General features: G+C 36.1%; 1 protein-coding gene across 8 annotated transcripts in view; it reads right to left on the bottom strand.

Moving 5' to 3' along the window:
• Dmd (dystrophin) overlaps positions 1–18,757 on the bottom strand; it is a 2,349,574-nt gene that overhangs the window by 675,289 nt on the left and 1,655,528 nt on the right. For all 8 annotated transcript variants that reach the window (XM_087599109.1, NM_001370876.1, XM_087599108.1 and 5 more), the window contains 1 exon segment: positions 16,102–16,219. In XM_087599109.1, coding sequence (XP_087455235.1) covers positions 16,102–16,219 — 118 coding nt within the window.

Genomic DNA, 18,757 nt, shown 5'->3' with positions numbered 1-18,757 from the left:
CTCCCTACTTATTCAATATAGTTCTTGAAGTTCTAGCCAGAGCAATCAGACAACAAAAGGAGGTCAAGGGGATACAGATCGGAAAAGAAGAGGTCAAAATATCACTATTTGCAGATGATATGATAGTATATTTAAGTGATCCCAAAAGTTCCACCAGAGAACTACTAAAGCTGATAAACACCTTCAGCAAAGTGGCTGGGTGTAAAATTAACTCAAATAAATCCGTAGCCTTCCTCTACACAAAAGAGAAACAAGCCGAGAAAGAAATTAGGGAAACGACACCCTTCATAATAGACCCAAATAATATAAAGTACCTCGGTGTGACTTTAACCAAGCAAGTAAAAGATCTGTACAGTAAGAACTTCAAGACACTGAGGAAAGAAATTGAAGAAGACCTCATAAGATGGAAAGATCTCCCATGCTCATGGATTGGCAGGATTAATATAGTAAAAATGGCCATTTTACCAAAAGCAATCTACAGATTCAATGCAATCCCCATCAAAATACCAATCCAATTCTTCAAAGAGTTAGACAGAACAATTTGCAAATTCATCTGGAATAACAAAAAACCCAGGATAGCTAAAGCTATCCTCAACAATAAAACGACTTCAGGGGGAATCACTATCCCTGAACTCAAGCAGTATTACAGAGCAATAGTGATAAAAACTGCATGGTATTGGTACAGAGACAGACAGATAGACCAATGGAATAGAATTGAAGACCCAGAAATGAACCCACATACCTATGGTCACTTGATTTTTGACAAAGGAGCCAAAACCATCCAATGGAAAAAAGATAGCATTTTCAGCAAATGGTGCTGGTTCAACTGGAGGTCAACATGTAGAAGAATGCAGATCGATCCATGCTTATCACCCTGTACAAAGCTTAAGTCCAAGTGGATCAAGGTCCTCCACATCAAACCAGACACACTCAAACTAATAGAAGATAAAATAGGGAGGCATCTGGAACACATGGGCACTGGAAAAAATTTCCTGAACAAAACACCAATGGCTTACGCTCTAAGATCAAGAATCGACAAATGGGATCTCATAAAACTGCAAAGCTTCTGTAAGGCAAAGGACACTGTGGTTAGGACAAAACGGCAACCAACAGATTGGGAAAAGATCTTTACCAATCCTACAACAGATAGAGGCCTTATATCCAAAATATACAAAGAACTCAAGAAGTTAGACCGCAGGGAGACAAATAACCCTATCAAAAAATGGGGTTCAGAGCTAAACAAAGAATTCACAGCTGAGGAATGCCAAATGGCTGAGAAACACCTAAAGAAATGTTCAACATCTTTAGTCATAAGGGAAATGCAAATCAAAACAACCCTGAGATTTCACCTCACACCAGTGAGAATGGCTAAGATCAAAAATTCAGGTGACAGCAGATGCTGGCGAGGATGTGGAGAAAGAGGAACACTCCTCCATTGTTGGTGGGATTGCAGACTGGTACAACCATTCTGGAAATTAGTCTGGAGGTTCCTCAGAAAATTGGACATTGAACTGCCTGAGGATCCAGCTATACCTCTCTTGGGCATATACCCAAAAGATGCATCAACATATAAAAGAGACACGTGCTCCACTATGTTCATCGCAGCCTTATTTATAATAGCCAGAAACTGGAAAGAACCCAGATGCCCTTCAACAGAGGAATGGATACAGAAAATGTGGTACATCTACACAATGGAATATTACTCAGCTATCAAAAACAACGACTTTATGAAATTCGTAGGCAAATGGTTGGAACTGGAAAATATCCTGAGTGAGCTAACCCAGTCACAGAAAGACATACATGGCATGCACTCGTTCATAAGTGGCTATTAGCCCAAATGCTTGAATTACCCTAGATCCCTAGAACAAACGAAACTCAAGACCGATGATCAAAATGTGAATGCTTCACTCCTTCTTTAAATGAGGAAAAAGAATACCCTTGGCAGGGAAGGGAGAGGCAAAGATTAAAACAGAGACTGAAGGAACACCCATTCAGAGTCTGTCCCACATGTGGCCCATACATATACAGCCACCCAATTAGACAAGATGGATGAAGCAAAGAAGTGCAGACCGACAGGAGCCGGATGTAGATCGGATGTAGATATCTCCTGAGAGACACAGCCAGAATACAGCAAATACAGAGGCGAATGCCAGCAGCAAACCACTGAACTGAGAATAGGTCCCCCGTTGAAGGAATCAGAGAAAGAACTGGAAGAGCTTGAAGGGGCTCGAGACACCATATGTACAACAATGTCAAGCAACCAGAGCTTCCAGGGACTAAGCCACTACCTAAAGACTATACATGGACTGACCCTGGACTCTGACCCCATAGGTAGCAATGAATATCCTAATAAGAGCACCAGTGGAAGGGGAAGCCCTGGGTCCTGCTAAGACTGAACCCCCAGTGAACTAGACTATGGGGGGGAGGGCGGCAATGGGGGGAAGGTTGGAAGGGGAACACCCATAAGGAAGGGGAGGGGGGAGGGGGATGTTTGCCCGGAAACCGGGAAAGGGAATAATACTCGAAATGTATATAAGAAATACTGAAGTTAATAAAAAAAATTAGAAAAAAAAAAGAAAAAGAAAGAAGCTGGAGAGTTGGCTCAGTGGTTAAGAGCACTGACTGCTCTTCCGGAGGTCCTGAGTTCAATTCCCAGCAACCACATGGTGGCTCACAAATATCCGTATTGAGATCTCATGCCCTCTTTTGGCCTGCAGGCATACATGCAGGCAGAAAACTGTATGATGTATACATGAAATTTTTTTAAAAAAGGGGTGTGAGAGAGAGAGAGAGAGAGAGAGAGACAGACAGACAGACAGAGAGAGAGACAGACAGATATAGACAGGGAGGGGAGGTGATAACTCACTATGATGAACTACATATTATATTCTAACACTGGAACTTTTGCTGAGCCGAGTTCATATACTTTGCAGTTACTTAAGATTGCTCTCCTGCTGTGCACTCACCCTGTTTGTTTAACCTGCCTTTAAGAGAACAATGGTAACAGCCATCATTACTTGCCTTGTATTTCCCATATAATCAACTTTTACAAAATCAAGTAATAAGTAGTTGTAATCTTAATTTATATTTTCTTCCATTCCCTTGACCCAGCAAACATTGTATGTGTGTATTCATGATATTAATGTGCTGAAAATAGCAAATACAATGAAATGCAACATTATAAAATGATTACCCATCATAAATATTGGACATAGTATAGGTATACTGCTTGATAGCATTTGCTTGTTTGTTTTCTGGGTCAATTGGAGTCAGCACTATAACCGTATGTAGTAAATCTCTATTCAAAGTTTCAATAAAGTAACCCATTCCTTCTTCATGTTATGCTTTCTGTGCCATTCAGCAATAGAAAGAGAAAAGTCCTCTGTTAGAGACATACAGAAAGATAGGAACAGACAGATATACAAGACAAAATTCAGGTAGGCACAGATGCAGGCTCATCCAACAGAGAGACAGGGACAGTGATGATGGAAGATACAGGGAGACAGAAGTAGAGAATTCAAATCTGGGCTTCCTCTTAATCAAATTATGCCAAATGGAAGCTTTTTAATTTCCTTTATTTAATGCAGCAGCTACATATTAATGATGATTATGAGTTTATTATTAATGTGTTGAAACCAATGCAGAAAGAGAATTATACAATATAAGTCTAGATCTTACTGTTCCTTCATTAGTCTCGTGAGTGGTTATGCAAACAATTAGATGTGAGTCTAACTAACATACATGTAACAATTTTATGAATCTGGAACTCCTTTTGTTAACACACTTCTATCTGTCTTATGTGTTTTGCATCATTAGTTTATTTGGGTATGAAATTCTTTTCGTTTCCTTAACTATTGCATTTATTGTATATATAAAATATTAAAATATTATTACTTGACTTAATATCTTTGTTCATTACGTATTTTAAAAGTGAATGAGAACCTTTGTTAATGTAAATATTTTCCTTTAAAATTAAGCATAATGTAAAAGTAATCAAATATTAACAAGCCCTTTATAGTATTAATTAGAAGTATATAATTTCATACAAAATTTTTATTTCATGTTATATATTCAATTAAAATATTACCTGAATACAATTAGATTTGTTAATTTAAATTTAAAGAATATTTAAGTGTTTTATACCAAATATCAGATTTAAAAAATGAGACAAGATAATTATTTCATGTCAGATATTTGACATATAGTCAATAGAAATTATAGAATGATTATAAACATATTTGTTAAACATATTTGTTTCCAATTTCACATTTATTTATTATTTATTGTGTGCATGTGAGTATGAAGGTTAGAATACACCTTAAAGCAGTTGGTTCTCTCCTTCTACGATGTGAGTCCTGAGGAACAAATTGAGGTAATCCAGCTTGCTTTTTCCAGCTGAGACATCTCACCAGCCCTGTATATGCTTTCATAGATAAATGTTCATATATATACATATGTATATAGACATATATATATATAAAACTTTTAAATTAATCTGAAACTTGCTAGAACATAAAATACAATTTCTATTATTTAATGTATATTAGCGGTATCTTATTAACTACATACTATTAAAAAAAAGAATCATGAGGTTTATATAGAAAAAGTGCATGGCATTACGGAACTTAAATTGCTAAATTTTATCCAGTTGTTTAGTCAAGCCTCAGTCTAGACTTGTGAAGGTGTGTTTATGTGTGATTTAAATCAAAATATTTTTGTAAAGCAGATTATCTTACATAGTGGGGATAAACATAATCCCATTAACCGAAGGTCTTAAGAGAAAAGATTGCAGTGATCAGAAGTGAAAGGAATTCTACATCTTGATTTTCTTTAGATTCCAGCATCAACTCTTCTCATGTCTTTGTCCTGCTAGCTTGTTCCACATACACTGAACTTGTCTGTTCTTACAATTCTGTAAATCGATACTTTAAAATGTATTCTTTCTTTCCCTCCCGCCATCTCTCCATCTCCCTCTCCCTACACACACACACACACACACACACACACTCTCTCTCTCTCATTGTATCAGTTCTCTTTCTCTAGTATAATATACTATAACTAGTGAATTAACACTAAATTAAAAGGGTGGAGAAATGTCTCTGCAGTGAATAACATTATTTTTTTCTCCATATGACTAGATTTTGGTACCCAGAACCCACATGGTAGTTCACAACTGCCTGTAACACTAGCCCTAGGTAATCTGACTCCTGAGATCTGCTTGCACTAGAATGCATGTGCATGTAACCATTAACAAAGAAACATGCATACAAATTAATATTAAAATCTTTGAAAAGTAACACTGAAAAAATGTAACTCTGACTCCTCCTACTGTTACTACTAAATAGGAATAAAGAGACATTTTTAAAGAAGTAAACAAGTGTTGTCAGTGAGGAGGGGACAGAAACATTGCTTCACACTGTTATTTCCAACAGCATAGAAAGTTCATTTAATCTTTTATATTCACTACCTCAGCCAAACAAGGATTTGCATATGTATTATTACCTCTCATTCTGGTCATAATATACCCTGACACATATACTTTTACTGATATGTTATCCCACTATAGGCACAGAATAACGGGGCTGATGAATGTGAACCATATTGTTGGGTTAAGGGGTATGAACTTACAATAATTTATGATATTAAAGATGTTGTCTCTTTTCCACTGTGTTTTCCCAGCTTCTTTCATCCAAACAAAAGAAAACAAAACAAAACAAAACAAAAAACCCAGGTGTTGATATGTGTCTGTATTTATGTCTGTGTCTTCAGTGAGATTACATTAATCAGCATACTGGGTATCAACACACAGTATGACTGCCTGTAATAAAGTCCAAATAGGACCTCAATATAAAATGAGTTATACTGAAAAGGAAAGAAGAAAACATGGGGAATAGCCCTAAATTCATTGTTATATGAAATGACTTTCTGAACAGAACATTATTAGCACAAGCACTAAGATCAACAATTAATAATTAATAAGTGGGACTATGTGAAACTGAAAAACATCTGCACAGCAAAGAGCCACCATCATTCAGTCAAAGAGGCAGCCTCTAGAAAAGGAAAAGATTTGCATTAACTATAAATCCAACAGAGGGCTAATATAAAAATATATAGATAAGAACTCAAAACATGCAAGATCAAGAAAACAAACCAATTAAAAATGGATCACATATGTAAACAGAAAAATGTCCAAATAGGGTATACAAATGACTGAAGAACACAGAAATTATTATTATCCTCGGTTGTTGGTGAAATGCAAATCAAAACAACTTTGTTATTTCACCTTATACTTGTCAGAATGGCTAAGATCAATAAAACAAAGGACAGCCTGTGGTCTTGAGAAAGCAGGACACTCACCCATTCTTGGTAGGACTGAAAACTTATACAACCACTATGGAAATCAGTGTTGCAGTTCCTCAGGAAGGTGTTACTCAATTTACCTCAAGACATACCTATACCACTCTCACACATATACCTAAAGGATGCTTTATCCTACCACAGAGATACTTGTTCAGCCAGGTTCATTACTGCCCTATTTATAATAGCCGAAAATTGGAAGCAACCAAGATACCCCTCAACAGATAAATGGATACATAAAATGTGGTATATTTACAAAATGGAACATTAACATAGCTGTCCACAATAATGAAATCATGAAAATTGCAAGTAAATGGGTGAAACTAGAAAAAATAAATAATCCTGAGTGATGTCATCCATCTCCTGAAAGACAAATATATGGCTTTGCTTATATGTGGATATTATTTGTTAATTCCATAATAAGAAAGGTATAATCCATAGAGCCACAGAGGATAGATATAGAATCAGGTACTAGGGGGTATGGTTAGCTCTTCTTAAGAATGAGAAATAGAATAGATAATTATGAACGAATGGGGGACTACAATACAAAGATCAAGTGAGAGGGATAGAAGAGCAAGGGAGGGATTACAAAGCAAGACAAATAAAACTGAGAATCATATGAGTAGTGATATGGATACGTATTATAGCAGAAGTTTCTAAAATATGTACATAAGCTCTTAGGTGCTTATTTGTTGTCTACAGAGAAACAGAAATGGGGTGGATCTTGATGGGAAGGGAGAAGTAATAGAACTCATAAAAATAAAGGGAGTGGAAACTCTAATCAGGATATAGTGTATGAAAATCTGTTTTCAATAAAAAATAAAGAAGGCAACTATATAGTAATAAATGGAAACATCATTAAAATTTATGGTATTTATATATAATTTATTTTGTATATAGATGTCTATTGTGTTTACATTCTTAAAATAAAGTTGTTTTTACTGTATACTTATTTTTATTTCTGTAAAATATGTAACTACATACATATAAAGTGAAGGGCAAAGGGACCGTTAGACCAATCTTCTCTATATTTCCTCTTCTCTTGATACCTTGTCACTGTGCAAGCTATCCATTCCTGGTAATTTCCAAATTATGCCACTGCCACTATTCTCTTATGATCTGTATCACACAGACACTTCTGTCTCTACAAATTTAACAATTACACCATTGTTATCACAGCTTTCATCAATTCTCCCATCACTCCTTTCTTAAATTATCTAGTCTCTTCAATATCCTGATTTTTAAAGTCATGCTCATGACTAAATGAATATAACTATTCCTTAGAAGCCTTTCAGAAACCCTCTCCCTCAGAGCACAAAGCCGCTCTCCTTTCTGCCTCTCAGTCTGTAATGATGGTCTACTTAGGTACTTATCAGAGACTACCTTGTCAGAATGTGATTGTTCAAGTACCTACATTTGATCACAAACTCTGTTAAGGAAAAGGCAGAAGCTTCTTTCTTTCTCGATTTCCTCTATAACCTCTGATATTAACTGTCACCAAGTAAACTCATATGCTTCTTTCACTGAACTGAACTCTTTTGTTGCCAGCAGGTGCTAGATGTCAAAAGAAGGAAATTTATATGGCTGACCACACTACTTCTAAAATAAGCTACCATATAATAGACAATAGCTGAGAAGAACATATTAGTTGGCATTCCGTTAGCAATAGAGATTTCATAAAAATGTATATAAAACAAGATAGACTTTTTATTTTGCCATGGAGTTTTTCATGCATTTGTTTATGGCAATGAATGATAGGTTGAGAAAGTAGCTATAAAACTGTCAGTTAATTCAAAACCACCTGGGAGTATTTTTAATCTTCCTTTCATTGAATATTCTCCCATCTGTAGCTCTCTGGATGAGGTCTTTAAGCAGTGCAATATGAATTCCTTCTCTTAAAATGGATATGATGCAACCAAATTTCTCAGAGAATTCAGGGCTGATATAAAACTACTCTTTCTTTAGACTAACATACTGTTTCAGTGGTCCTTCTGGTTTGGTTGATAAAAATTAAAGACTTTACACTCTATTTCCCAAATCCTCTTAAGCTACCATTCTATAAAAAGTTCCTCTTACCATGACAGCTCATGACATTTTTGAGTATCTAGGATGTGCCATATATCCATATTACAAAAGGAACAACTTATCACTCATTGTCACCAACTAGCTCTTTAGTTATAATAATTATTATTAATATTCATCCACACCTTTTCAACAGTATAAAAATATAAGCATAGTTATGGAAAAGAGAAAGAGTTGGTTTTCCAAGTCTTGAGGATGATCTCTCTTTAACCTATATCATGTATGTGGCTTAGAGATTCTGTCTGATCAAGAGTACAAGGCAAAGACCATACTGACATACTGAGTGTCTCAGCTGTCAAGGATGTTCTAGCCAATATTACCACCTAATTGCAAATACCTGTTTCACAAGTACATCCCTTTTCTGGATATGATGAACATGAATCTGACTAGTCTTATGAATTACAACTGGTAGTGTAGTGTAAGAGTGTTTTCTAGCTAGGGCATGGCTGGGTCTGCAGAACAGACAGGAAGCTCACAGTCCTGTATTCTATATTTTTGTGTGCAAATTGGTGAGGTAAAATAGAATTTGTCTCTTTTATTCATAGAACAAATATAAGCAAGACTGCATTGAGTTGCATAAAGGACAATATGCCAATCATCTGAAGTACCTACAGCACCCTATCATCATCTAGTGTAAGAATCTGACTGATTCCGTTGATGTAATGCTTGTCAATCAGAAAACAGCATGAATAAGGTAGAAAAAATGGACTTCCATGTTACTCTCAAGTTATCAGAGGTTGTAGGCCTCCATACCAGTGGTTTTCCATGGTGATTTCTGGTCTGGCTAGGTTTGTGGGTTCATGAAAAGGGACGGGAACTTGGGTAGGTGTTGTTCAGCCTCCATTCAACAGGGGGCTGGCTAGTTGGAAGTGGTACAGAGGGGCTTCTGGCAGCGAGACCTCTTCCCCAAGCAGTGGTGCTACAGCTCTCATGACAGAAGCTCTCTAAGATAAAAAAAAGAAACCTCAGGTGACAGTAGATGATGGCGAGGACATGGAGAAAGAGGAACACTCCTCCATTGTTGGTGAGATTACAAGCTGGTACAACTACTCTGGAAATCAGTGTGGAGGTTCCTCAGAATATTGAACATAGTAGTACCTGAAGACCCATCTATACAACTCCTGCACATACACGCAAAAGATGCTCCAACATATAACAAGGACACATGTTCCACTATGTTCTTAGCAGCCTTATTTATAATAGCCAGAAGCTAGAAAGAACCCAGACATCCCTTAACAGACGAATGGATACAGAAAATGTGGTACATTTACACAATGGAGTACTACTCAGCTATCAAAAACAATGACTTCATGAAATTCTTAGGCAAATGGATGAATCTAGAAAATATCATCCTGAGTGAGGTAACTCAGTCCCAAAAGAACACACATGGTATGTGCTCACTGATCAGTGGTTATTAGGCAAAGGGCTTGGAATACCCATGATAAAACTCATGGACCACATGAAGCTCAAGAGGATGGATACCAAAGAGTTGATGCTTCAGTCCTACTTAGAAAGGAGAACAAAATAGTCAAGGGAAGTAGAGGATGAGAAGAACTTGGGAGGAAGAGAGGAGGGGGAGGGGAAAAGAGGGGCAGAATCAAGTATGGGAGGAGATGGAGATGTACAGATGATCAGGAAATTAAACAGAGTTGAGCAGCAATCGGGGATGGGGAACTGGGTGTAGCTACCAGAAAGTCCCAGATGCCAGGAAAGCAGGAGTCTCCCAGGACCCCACAGGGATGACATTAGCTGAAACACCCCACTAAGGGGAGGGAGAACTTGTCAAGATCATATCCAGAGGTTGGGTAAGCCCCCCCCAACTCACCCCCAGTTGAGGGATGGGGCCACCTATCCGTCTCCTCAATTTTAACCCTGAGTTGTTCCTGTGTGAAGGAAATACAGGTACAAAGTACAGAGCAGAGGCTGAAAGAAGGGACACCCAGAGTCTGCCTCACCTGGGGATCCATCCTACATTCAGACAACAAACCTAGAAACTGTTGCAGATATCAAGAAATGCTTGCTGACAGGAGACTGACACAGCTGTCTCCTGAGAGGCTCTGCCAGATCCTGACCAATATAGATGCAGATGCTTGAAGCCAACCATCTGACTGATCACGCGGACCTGAGTGGAGGAGTTAGGGGAAGGTCTGATGGAGCATCAGTAGGAGGGGAGGCCCTTGGTCCTGTGAAGGCTTGATGCCCCAGTGTAGAGGAATGCTAGGGAGGTGAGGCGGGAATTGGTAGGTGGGTGAGGGAGTACCCTCATAGAAGCAGGGTAAGGGGTGATGGGATTGGGGGTTTGTAGAGAGGAAACCAGAAAAGGCGATAACATTTGAAATATAAATAAATAAAGCATCCAATTTAAAAAAAGTATAAAGAGAAAAAGACCATACTTTGATACTCAAATATTATTGAATGTGTGGTCTTGGATGAAGAGTCATAAATTTACTCTTAGAGAAAACTGTTATTTCCTCTTCTAGTGGCTAACAATTGCCAATAGCTTCATGGATAAGGGTTGATTGTATATTCAATTCTCCTAGTCTGGCATAGGTTTACAATAGTTTTGTACATAGTGTCCAAACTGATACAAACAAGCAGTATGTGAAGCTGCTCTTCTATGACCTAAAGATACTATTTCCTTGTAATTATTTACCACTGTCTTTCCACTCCATCTTCCAAAATGGACTCTGAGATTTGGGTGGGGAGAAAGAGGGAGAATATGTGTTTTGCTTAAGGCTAAGCATTCTATAGTCTTTTCTCCTCTGAACCTAGGTCAATTGTGACATGTTAATTGCCATCTACTACAAATACATGCTTCTCAGATGGGACTTAAATTTGTACAACTGATCTACGGGATATAATGATTAGTCATTAGGATCTGGTTTAATATTATGCCCATTTAGCAGCATAATAGTATTAGGCTCTCCAATGAGACCTCTGGACTGAATAACTTTAGGTACTTAGCTTGATCATAGTTCTAGGTGTAGGTACTTAGCTTGCTCTCATCTGTTAGAGCAAGTCTTAAACCTAATCAGAAAGTTGTTGGTTACTTCCAATATGTATATACCACTATACTATCACTAGGCATGTCTTGCCAGGTCAGTAATTATTGTAGTTCAATAATGGCAGCTGTGTAAGACTATGGATTACTTTTCACCTCTGGTAGAATACATAGCACCCACCTTTTGACCCTGAAAACTGAGACAGTAAAGATGAAGGTCCATACTAGCTTGATTTTTCCATGTTCTTTGATTGAAATATATGATGCCTTCAGCAGCAAGGTCTGATAGATAACAGAGGTTCACACAACTTTGATTTGCCTCAACCAATGCCTGGGGGAACCATTGCTTTGGAAAGTAAGTCTGCAGGACTAGGTCACAACCATAATGCTATTACTAGGATTCACTACTACTCTGCAATTCTACAACACATGTAAGTGACAATTGTCTAATTAGATATACAATTACTTATAGGATAAAAATGTAAACAGAAGCAGCAAAAGGTCACCTTCAGCTCATTGTAACTTGAGTACTAATGCTTAAATCCCTCAAATATATAATCCTACCTATTCTTTGAATAACCAGCCTTTCCTTTTGAAAAATATTTTTACTGTTGGACAATTTCATACACACAGCTAATGTATTTTAATCATTAATCATTTAATCATTGCCCTCACTGTTATGTTATACCATTTCTACTCACACTGAATACCCAACTTATTCCCCCAAATCCCCTTTCCTACCTTCATGATTTTTGTGATTCACTGAGTTTAATTAGGTTTTCTTGTATGAACTCCAAGTGTGGATTTACTTTACTTGTAAACTGTGCAACTTACTATTTAGTTAGGTTTTCTTGTGTGAATGTAAGTGTGGATTTATTTACTTGTAGACTTGTATAACTTACCAGTCACTATATCACTGAAGAAAATGACTTCCTTCTACCAACTACAATTTAGTGCTCATAATTTCTCATGGAGGATAGGGTCTGGTAAGTTTCTTTCCCATTGTGATTGGGGTATTGGTTGATTTAACCTTGTACTAGCCTATAGGTAACCACAATTGATATATAACCAGCATTTTTAGGTTTATCTCTCAAAGGCCTTAATATTATATAAAGGCATTGGTTTGATTTCTAGTTCTTTACCAAGAAATTAGTGGATCTTTCTTAAACTTCATTTTCTATTTCTAAAATGTGAGTAATAATGAAACCTATTTCATTTACAGGGAATATTGAAATGAAAGAAGTTCCATGGATTTCCTTATATACCCAGATAAAATTTTCTTTACGAATTTATTTTTTTTCTACATAACCTTTTTCATGGTCTCCAAGCAGTCTTCCCTGTTCTGTGTTTTGAATTGCTGCTATTTTGGTGGTGAGATAAACAAACAGCTACTAAAAGTTCATTAAATTCTCTCTAAATGTGTGTTCAAATAATCCAAACAGGTTCTAATGAAATAGCACTAGCTAACACTCACTGAGGTTTTATCCGGGTTCTGCTCTAAACATTCCAAATGCTCTCTCACATAGTTCTCCAAAACCTTAAGGCTGATATAAGTAATTCTATTTTATAGAAAAGGAAATGAAGTCCGAAGTTTATAGAGGCTAGTCTTTTTTTATTGGAGGTCACAAGGCTAAACGGCCAATCCAGGCAGCTGGCTGTCAAAAACTTGTATGTGGTTTTGTTATATGGCTTCGGAATGGTTGGAATTATGGAAGAAAAAGGTACAAAAGCAAGGCCCTCAAACACAAATGATAGAGGACTCATGTTGGACAGAATTTTTTGTGAAATGAACTGAATAATGAAAATAAAGCAGATCCTCTTTCCATATCCTCTGCACTGCTATGCAAGGTATTATGGTATTATGCTTTGCAATATTAATGGGCATGAACAGAAGTTTTGCATAATTCAGATACCTCTAGGGAAGCAACTTCAAATCATTCTTATTTTATGTGCTTTTGGTCCCTTGACCCAGTCCTTTCGAAGAAGAGAATGACCATAAAGTGTTGACAAATTCAGCAGTGAAAGAACTGGAGAAAACTAAGCAATCTGAACACCAGAAAGCAGCATGTGTCATGACTCATCTGAAGTCACTGAGAAGGAAATTCACTCTAGTACTTATAGTGCTTATAGTAAGATATGAGTATGGCCAATATGATTAAGTGGAAATGATAGATATCAAGAAAATTCTTTTATATAATAAATTATATAGCTATTTTGTAGACCTAATTATTTCATGTCTATTAGTACTAGTGAGAAAAATGTCTATTCATTGGGTTTGCTCATGATACAATAACCACATATATATTTTTTCCAAACTGTTCAAAGATATGAACTCAGATTTACCAAATAGTGAAATGTTTCAACAGAGTACCGCACATGTATTAGATGTTTTTTTTCTTAAATATTTTTTAAATCCATACGCAATAAAAAAGGAAGATCAAAGGGGTTGGGGATTTAGCTCAGTGGTAGAGCACTTGCCTAGGAAGTGCAAGGCCCTGGGTTCGGTCCCCAGCTTTGGAAAAAAAAAAAAAGGAAGATCAAAACCACTAATGGGCAAATGCAAATTTATGAGCAAATATTTTTCCACTGTATCCTTGAAATCCAAATTTATATGAAGAACAATTATATTTTAACATTAATAGGGCTTTAGGGCTATTGAATTTTCATCCTATTTCATAAATTTCATCCTATTTCATAAATTAGAATATGGCAGGACTACAAATAACATTGTTTAGACAAACACATTGTGTAAAAATTATCCTGGTAGCAGCATTGGGCACTTTATGGATGTTCAGATTCCAGTTTATGCTTTAGTAAACAACATGGCATGTTTCAACAGAATATATAAATTAGAATTTGTTCCCCTGTGATACTTACGAAGATCTTACTCTTAAAAGACAAAAGCTTAGAAAAATAGAATTATTCAAACCACTGGAATAAGCAGAGAAATACAAACTCGCCCCCCAGTTACTCAGTTGTAATCTATATCATGAAAAAGGTAAAGACAATAGGGAAAACAGGATTACAGGGGATAATAGAAAATCTCCATCTGATGTTGTTCAGATATTGTAAAATGTATTAATTCTACTTTTCTCTTAGGGAAAAGAAGTTATCTCTCATTAACCAAATAAAAATGACTAAGAGTCTGCTCATATTTGCATAAATATCTTTACCAAATTTTCATATCTTTTTCAGTCAAGAGACAGCTCAATTACATATATAATGAAAATTCAGTATCATACTGAGTCACTCACTAAAATTTACTTTTTTGAGCTGGCATATTGCAACCTGGTAGGAAACTGTCAGCTTCTACACTGGGAAAGGAAAGTTCAGATACATCAACTGAACAACTCAGTGTTGGCCATTACAATATTCTTGGCATGCTGGATATATAAATGACATTCTGAAATATATTGTAGAACAACAGAACCTAATTTTATTCTGTTTTTTCAAAATTGGCAGTGGAAGATACTGCCTAGTTTCTTTACAAATCTGTCATCTTCTTCCTGGGTTTAATACTGATACTGTTTTCATACTATCTTTGTGGTGATGGGCTCATGTCACATGTCACCACGAACAGAATATAAAAATCAATGCATACTATTTTTAGGCTTGACTCACGACAAATTCACATGAGCAATACTCATCCCATAGCCACCTATTAAATACCCAAAATATTATGCATACAAAATATGAACGAAAATTTGGTTCTCAGGTAATTTTATAGAGTCCATTTTGGGACTGTAACAGAATAAAAGGTAAACTTCTAGTAGAGAAAGCCAGCAAGATATGGGCTCTAGTCAAAATGGTTAATGTTCATCACGTAGAACATTACTTTACATACAAATTTATAGTTTGAACAACAACTGGAGTTTAGATTTCACAACTGTGAACAGGCTATTTTAACGAACACCAGTACAAATGAAAGAGACAGTATGTCTAAGAAATGAATCAAGAAATATGTAATCATAGCACATAAATATATGAAATTCTTGGGATCACATTAAAAACAGAAAGAAAAAAGATTTAGATAAAGTAGAAAAAGAAACAAGCCATCTAGCTAGAAAGAGACTTTGCTTGGAAAGCCTGAACAATTTGACTAACTTGGAAACCAATTATATATAGCAAAAAGATACTATGAGGCATAAGGTGTCATTGTGAAAACTTGATATGTACATGTACTTTACATGATACTGAAAGCTAACCTAGTAAATGATAGCTATTGCAAGGGCCACTGTAAGATGGACATTAAAGATGGTTCAGAAAAAAAAGTTGGCTTAGCTCAACAACCAAGATTAATAGAAGGAGACTAGTATCTCCATGAATGCCAGCTCAGATAGATGGTTGGTAAGAAGCCAATATTCTTCCACACTATGTTTACCACATTCCTCAGATACATCAACCAAGCAACTCAGTGTTGGCCATTACAATATTGTTGGCATGCTGAACATATAAATGAACGTAAGCCCTACCATCACGAAAAACACAACTTTGTAACTTATTGAAATCACAATCAGTTGTTGTGTGACTTTACATACTGAAAATGTTCATCAGTAAAATATTTATCATATTCGAGCATTTTCTATTTTCTATCACTTGAGCTGCTACTGAGATTTTCATGCATGTAACCTTAACTTTTCCTGGCCCATTAAGAGACTTACTTCGGTCAGTAATGATTGTTCTGGCTTCTTGATTGCTGGTTTTGTTTTTCAAATTCTGGGCAGCAGTAATGAGTTCCTCCAACTGGGGGCGTCTCTGTTCCAAATCTTGCAGTGTTGCCTGAAAGAGAAAAAAAAAAATCTCTTGCATCGGGAGTTCTCCAACACTGTATCCTCCTTTTATGCAGCATAAAGGAAAAGTGCTATTTTTCAAACCAGCCAAAACACTTTTAGAAATAAAAATATGTAACTGGATATGAATCTGCAGTTTGCATGGCTTTATAGAAAAATTACTGAATGCCAAATATGTTTCATTCTTAGCCACAAGATGATTTCCAGTGAAAATCTTAAGAGACTTGCCTCTCTAACCTAAGAACTAACATGGAATCATTTCCTACTATCTGGGTTTATGCAAATAAATTTACTAAAAAATGTAATTTTGAATCATGACAGCATATTTTAAATGGGTTAGTTTTATTTATAACCTCAGTAAATAACATTTTCATATATGTATATATATGTATGTATATGAAACAGAAAACCCCATACATCATTTCAGATATATTATTTAATTTCTTTGTAAATGTAATTCATCACATATATTATAAGGTGATACATATAAACTCTAGCGGGTTTCCTTAAAGTTGCCTGACCATAAAAATCACCAAACTTCTTTGATCCATTTCAGAGCTAGTAAGTTAATAAAGAACTGGTAATTCTCATTTGTAATAAATTCTTTACTTCACCATATGATTATGAATATTTGGATAGCAACATTAACACACAATAACACACTAGTCCTCAGAGCCTTCCTTTATATAAGTATTTGGTTTTATATGTGGTGTATGTGGTATTTGTATATACATGTATGCAGACACAGCCACCTATCTACGCACACATTGAGATTGTAATGTTAGGTGTCTGCCTCACTCTCTACCTTATTACTTTGAGACAGGGTATTTACAAGAACGTACAGATCATGATTTTCAGAAAGCTTCAGTGATCCTCTTATCTTTACCCCTGGAATATGGAATCCTGGAGGTTGGACTAGAAGCTAGAATATGTTTATGCAACAAGCACTCTTAAACATGGAGCTACCTCTCAAATACTCATATAAAGTAAATCATAATTTTGATTTAATAGTCTTTTCATACCATGCAAAATAATATAGTCAACATTAAAAACAACTAAGTTAATATATAACAACTTCCTTTTGTCTTCAAGCATCAATCTACTCTAGTCTCTATATTCTATGGCTCAAATCTTAATAATAAGGACAAATGTGTGAAAAATTGTGACTCTACCTCATTCTGGTTCTAAAACTTAATATATTTTATTTTAATTTGATAAACAATAATTACTATTAATTTAAAACCACTCTAGCAGATGTCATATGTGGATTTTACTTTTTATTTTTATTTTTTTACCCTAAGTTCATAGGGTATCTAGTTCAAGGTTTTTGGTTGCCCTAGCAGTATTGAGTATGAGTTCTGTGTCATGGAGTAGGCTTTAAATCAAAACAGATATTGGTTGGTTTTGGTTACTCCCCCATGCTTTGTGATACAATGACACTAGTATATTTGCTACTAGTATAGCAAATAGGATACCATTGTAGATGACAATATTTGTGGTATTTATGTTTCTTCTTTGGTAGCATGTACAGCACCTTCCAAGTACCAAAAACACTATCACAAAAGTATTTATGCTCAGGGTACTTTTCCTGAAATCAGAATTGTTTATCTATCCTGGTTATTGTTGTTGGTGGTGATGGTAGTGGTTGTATGTATGCATTTCCGTATAAACCTGAAAATTATCCTTTAAAGATTTGTGAAGAATTGAAAATCTGTTGGAATTTTGGTGATGATTGCATTGAATCACTTGATTGCTTTTTGTAGGCTGGCCATCTTTACTATATTAATTCTACTGATCTATGAGCATAAGAGATCCTCTTATCTTCTGATATCCTCTTCATTTTCTTTATTCAGCATTCTAATTTTTTGTCATACAAATCGTTCCTTTGTTTTGTTAGAGTTATTCCAAGATATTTTATATTATTTGGGACTATGGTGAAAGGTGTGGTTTGAGGTCTTTTTAAAAAATTTATATTCAGGTCTTGCCACCCTCTCCGTACTCCCTCCCAGAGATCCACATCCCTTGCCTTCAAAGCAGATACTTACACCCAACCATTGAAATGAGGTCAGGGACCCCTATGGTTGAGTTAGAGGAAGGATTGAAATAGCTGAAGGGGAGAGTGACCCCATATGAAGACCAGTTGTCTCAACTAACCCAGACTCCAAGGAGCTCACAGAGACTGAGCCACCAACTTGATTTTCTCAGTCCAATTGTCATTTGTATATAGGGGTGGGGCTACTGATTTCTTTGACATAATTTTGTATCTAGCCACTTTATGGGAGGTGTTTATCAGCTGTAGGAGTACTATGGTAGAATTTTTGGGGTGACATGCATACTATCATATCATCTTGAAATAAAGATAGTTTGACTGCTTCCTTTCTGATAACAGTGAAGATAGCCTACCTGTTTCCTTCCTCAGAGTAGACTATGAGCCCCCAGAAAGTGCCTGTTGGCATTTGCAGCTGGATAAGGCAATGAGTTGGGGTAGGCGTATAAAGGAAGGAAAGACTGTGTGATCCACTGGGGA

This window comes from Rattus norvegicus, chromosome X, assembly GCF_021556685.1.
Source record: "Rattus norvegicus strain SHRSP/BbbUtx chromosome X, alternate assembly SHRSP_T2T, whole genome shotgun sequence".
NCBI lineage: Eukaryota > Metazoa > Chordata > Mammalia > Rodentia > Muridae > Rattus > Rattus norvegicus.
The sequence above is the reverse complement of the archived record's forward strand: the minus strand, read 5'-3'. Positions and strand labels throughout refer to the sequence as shown.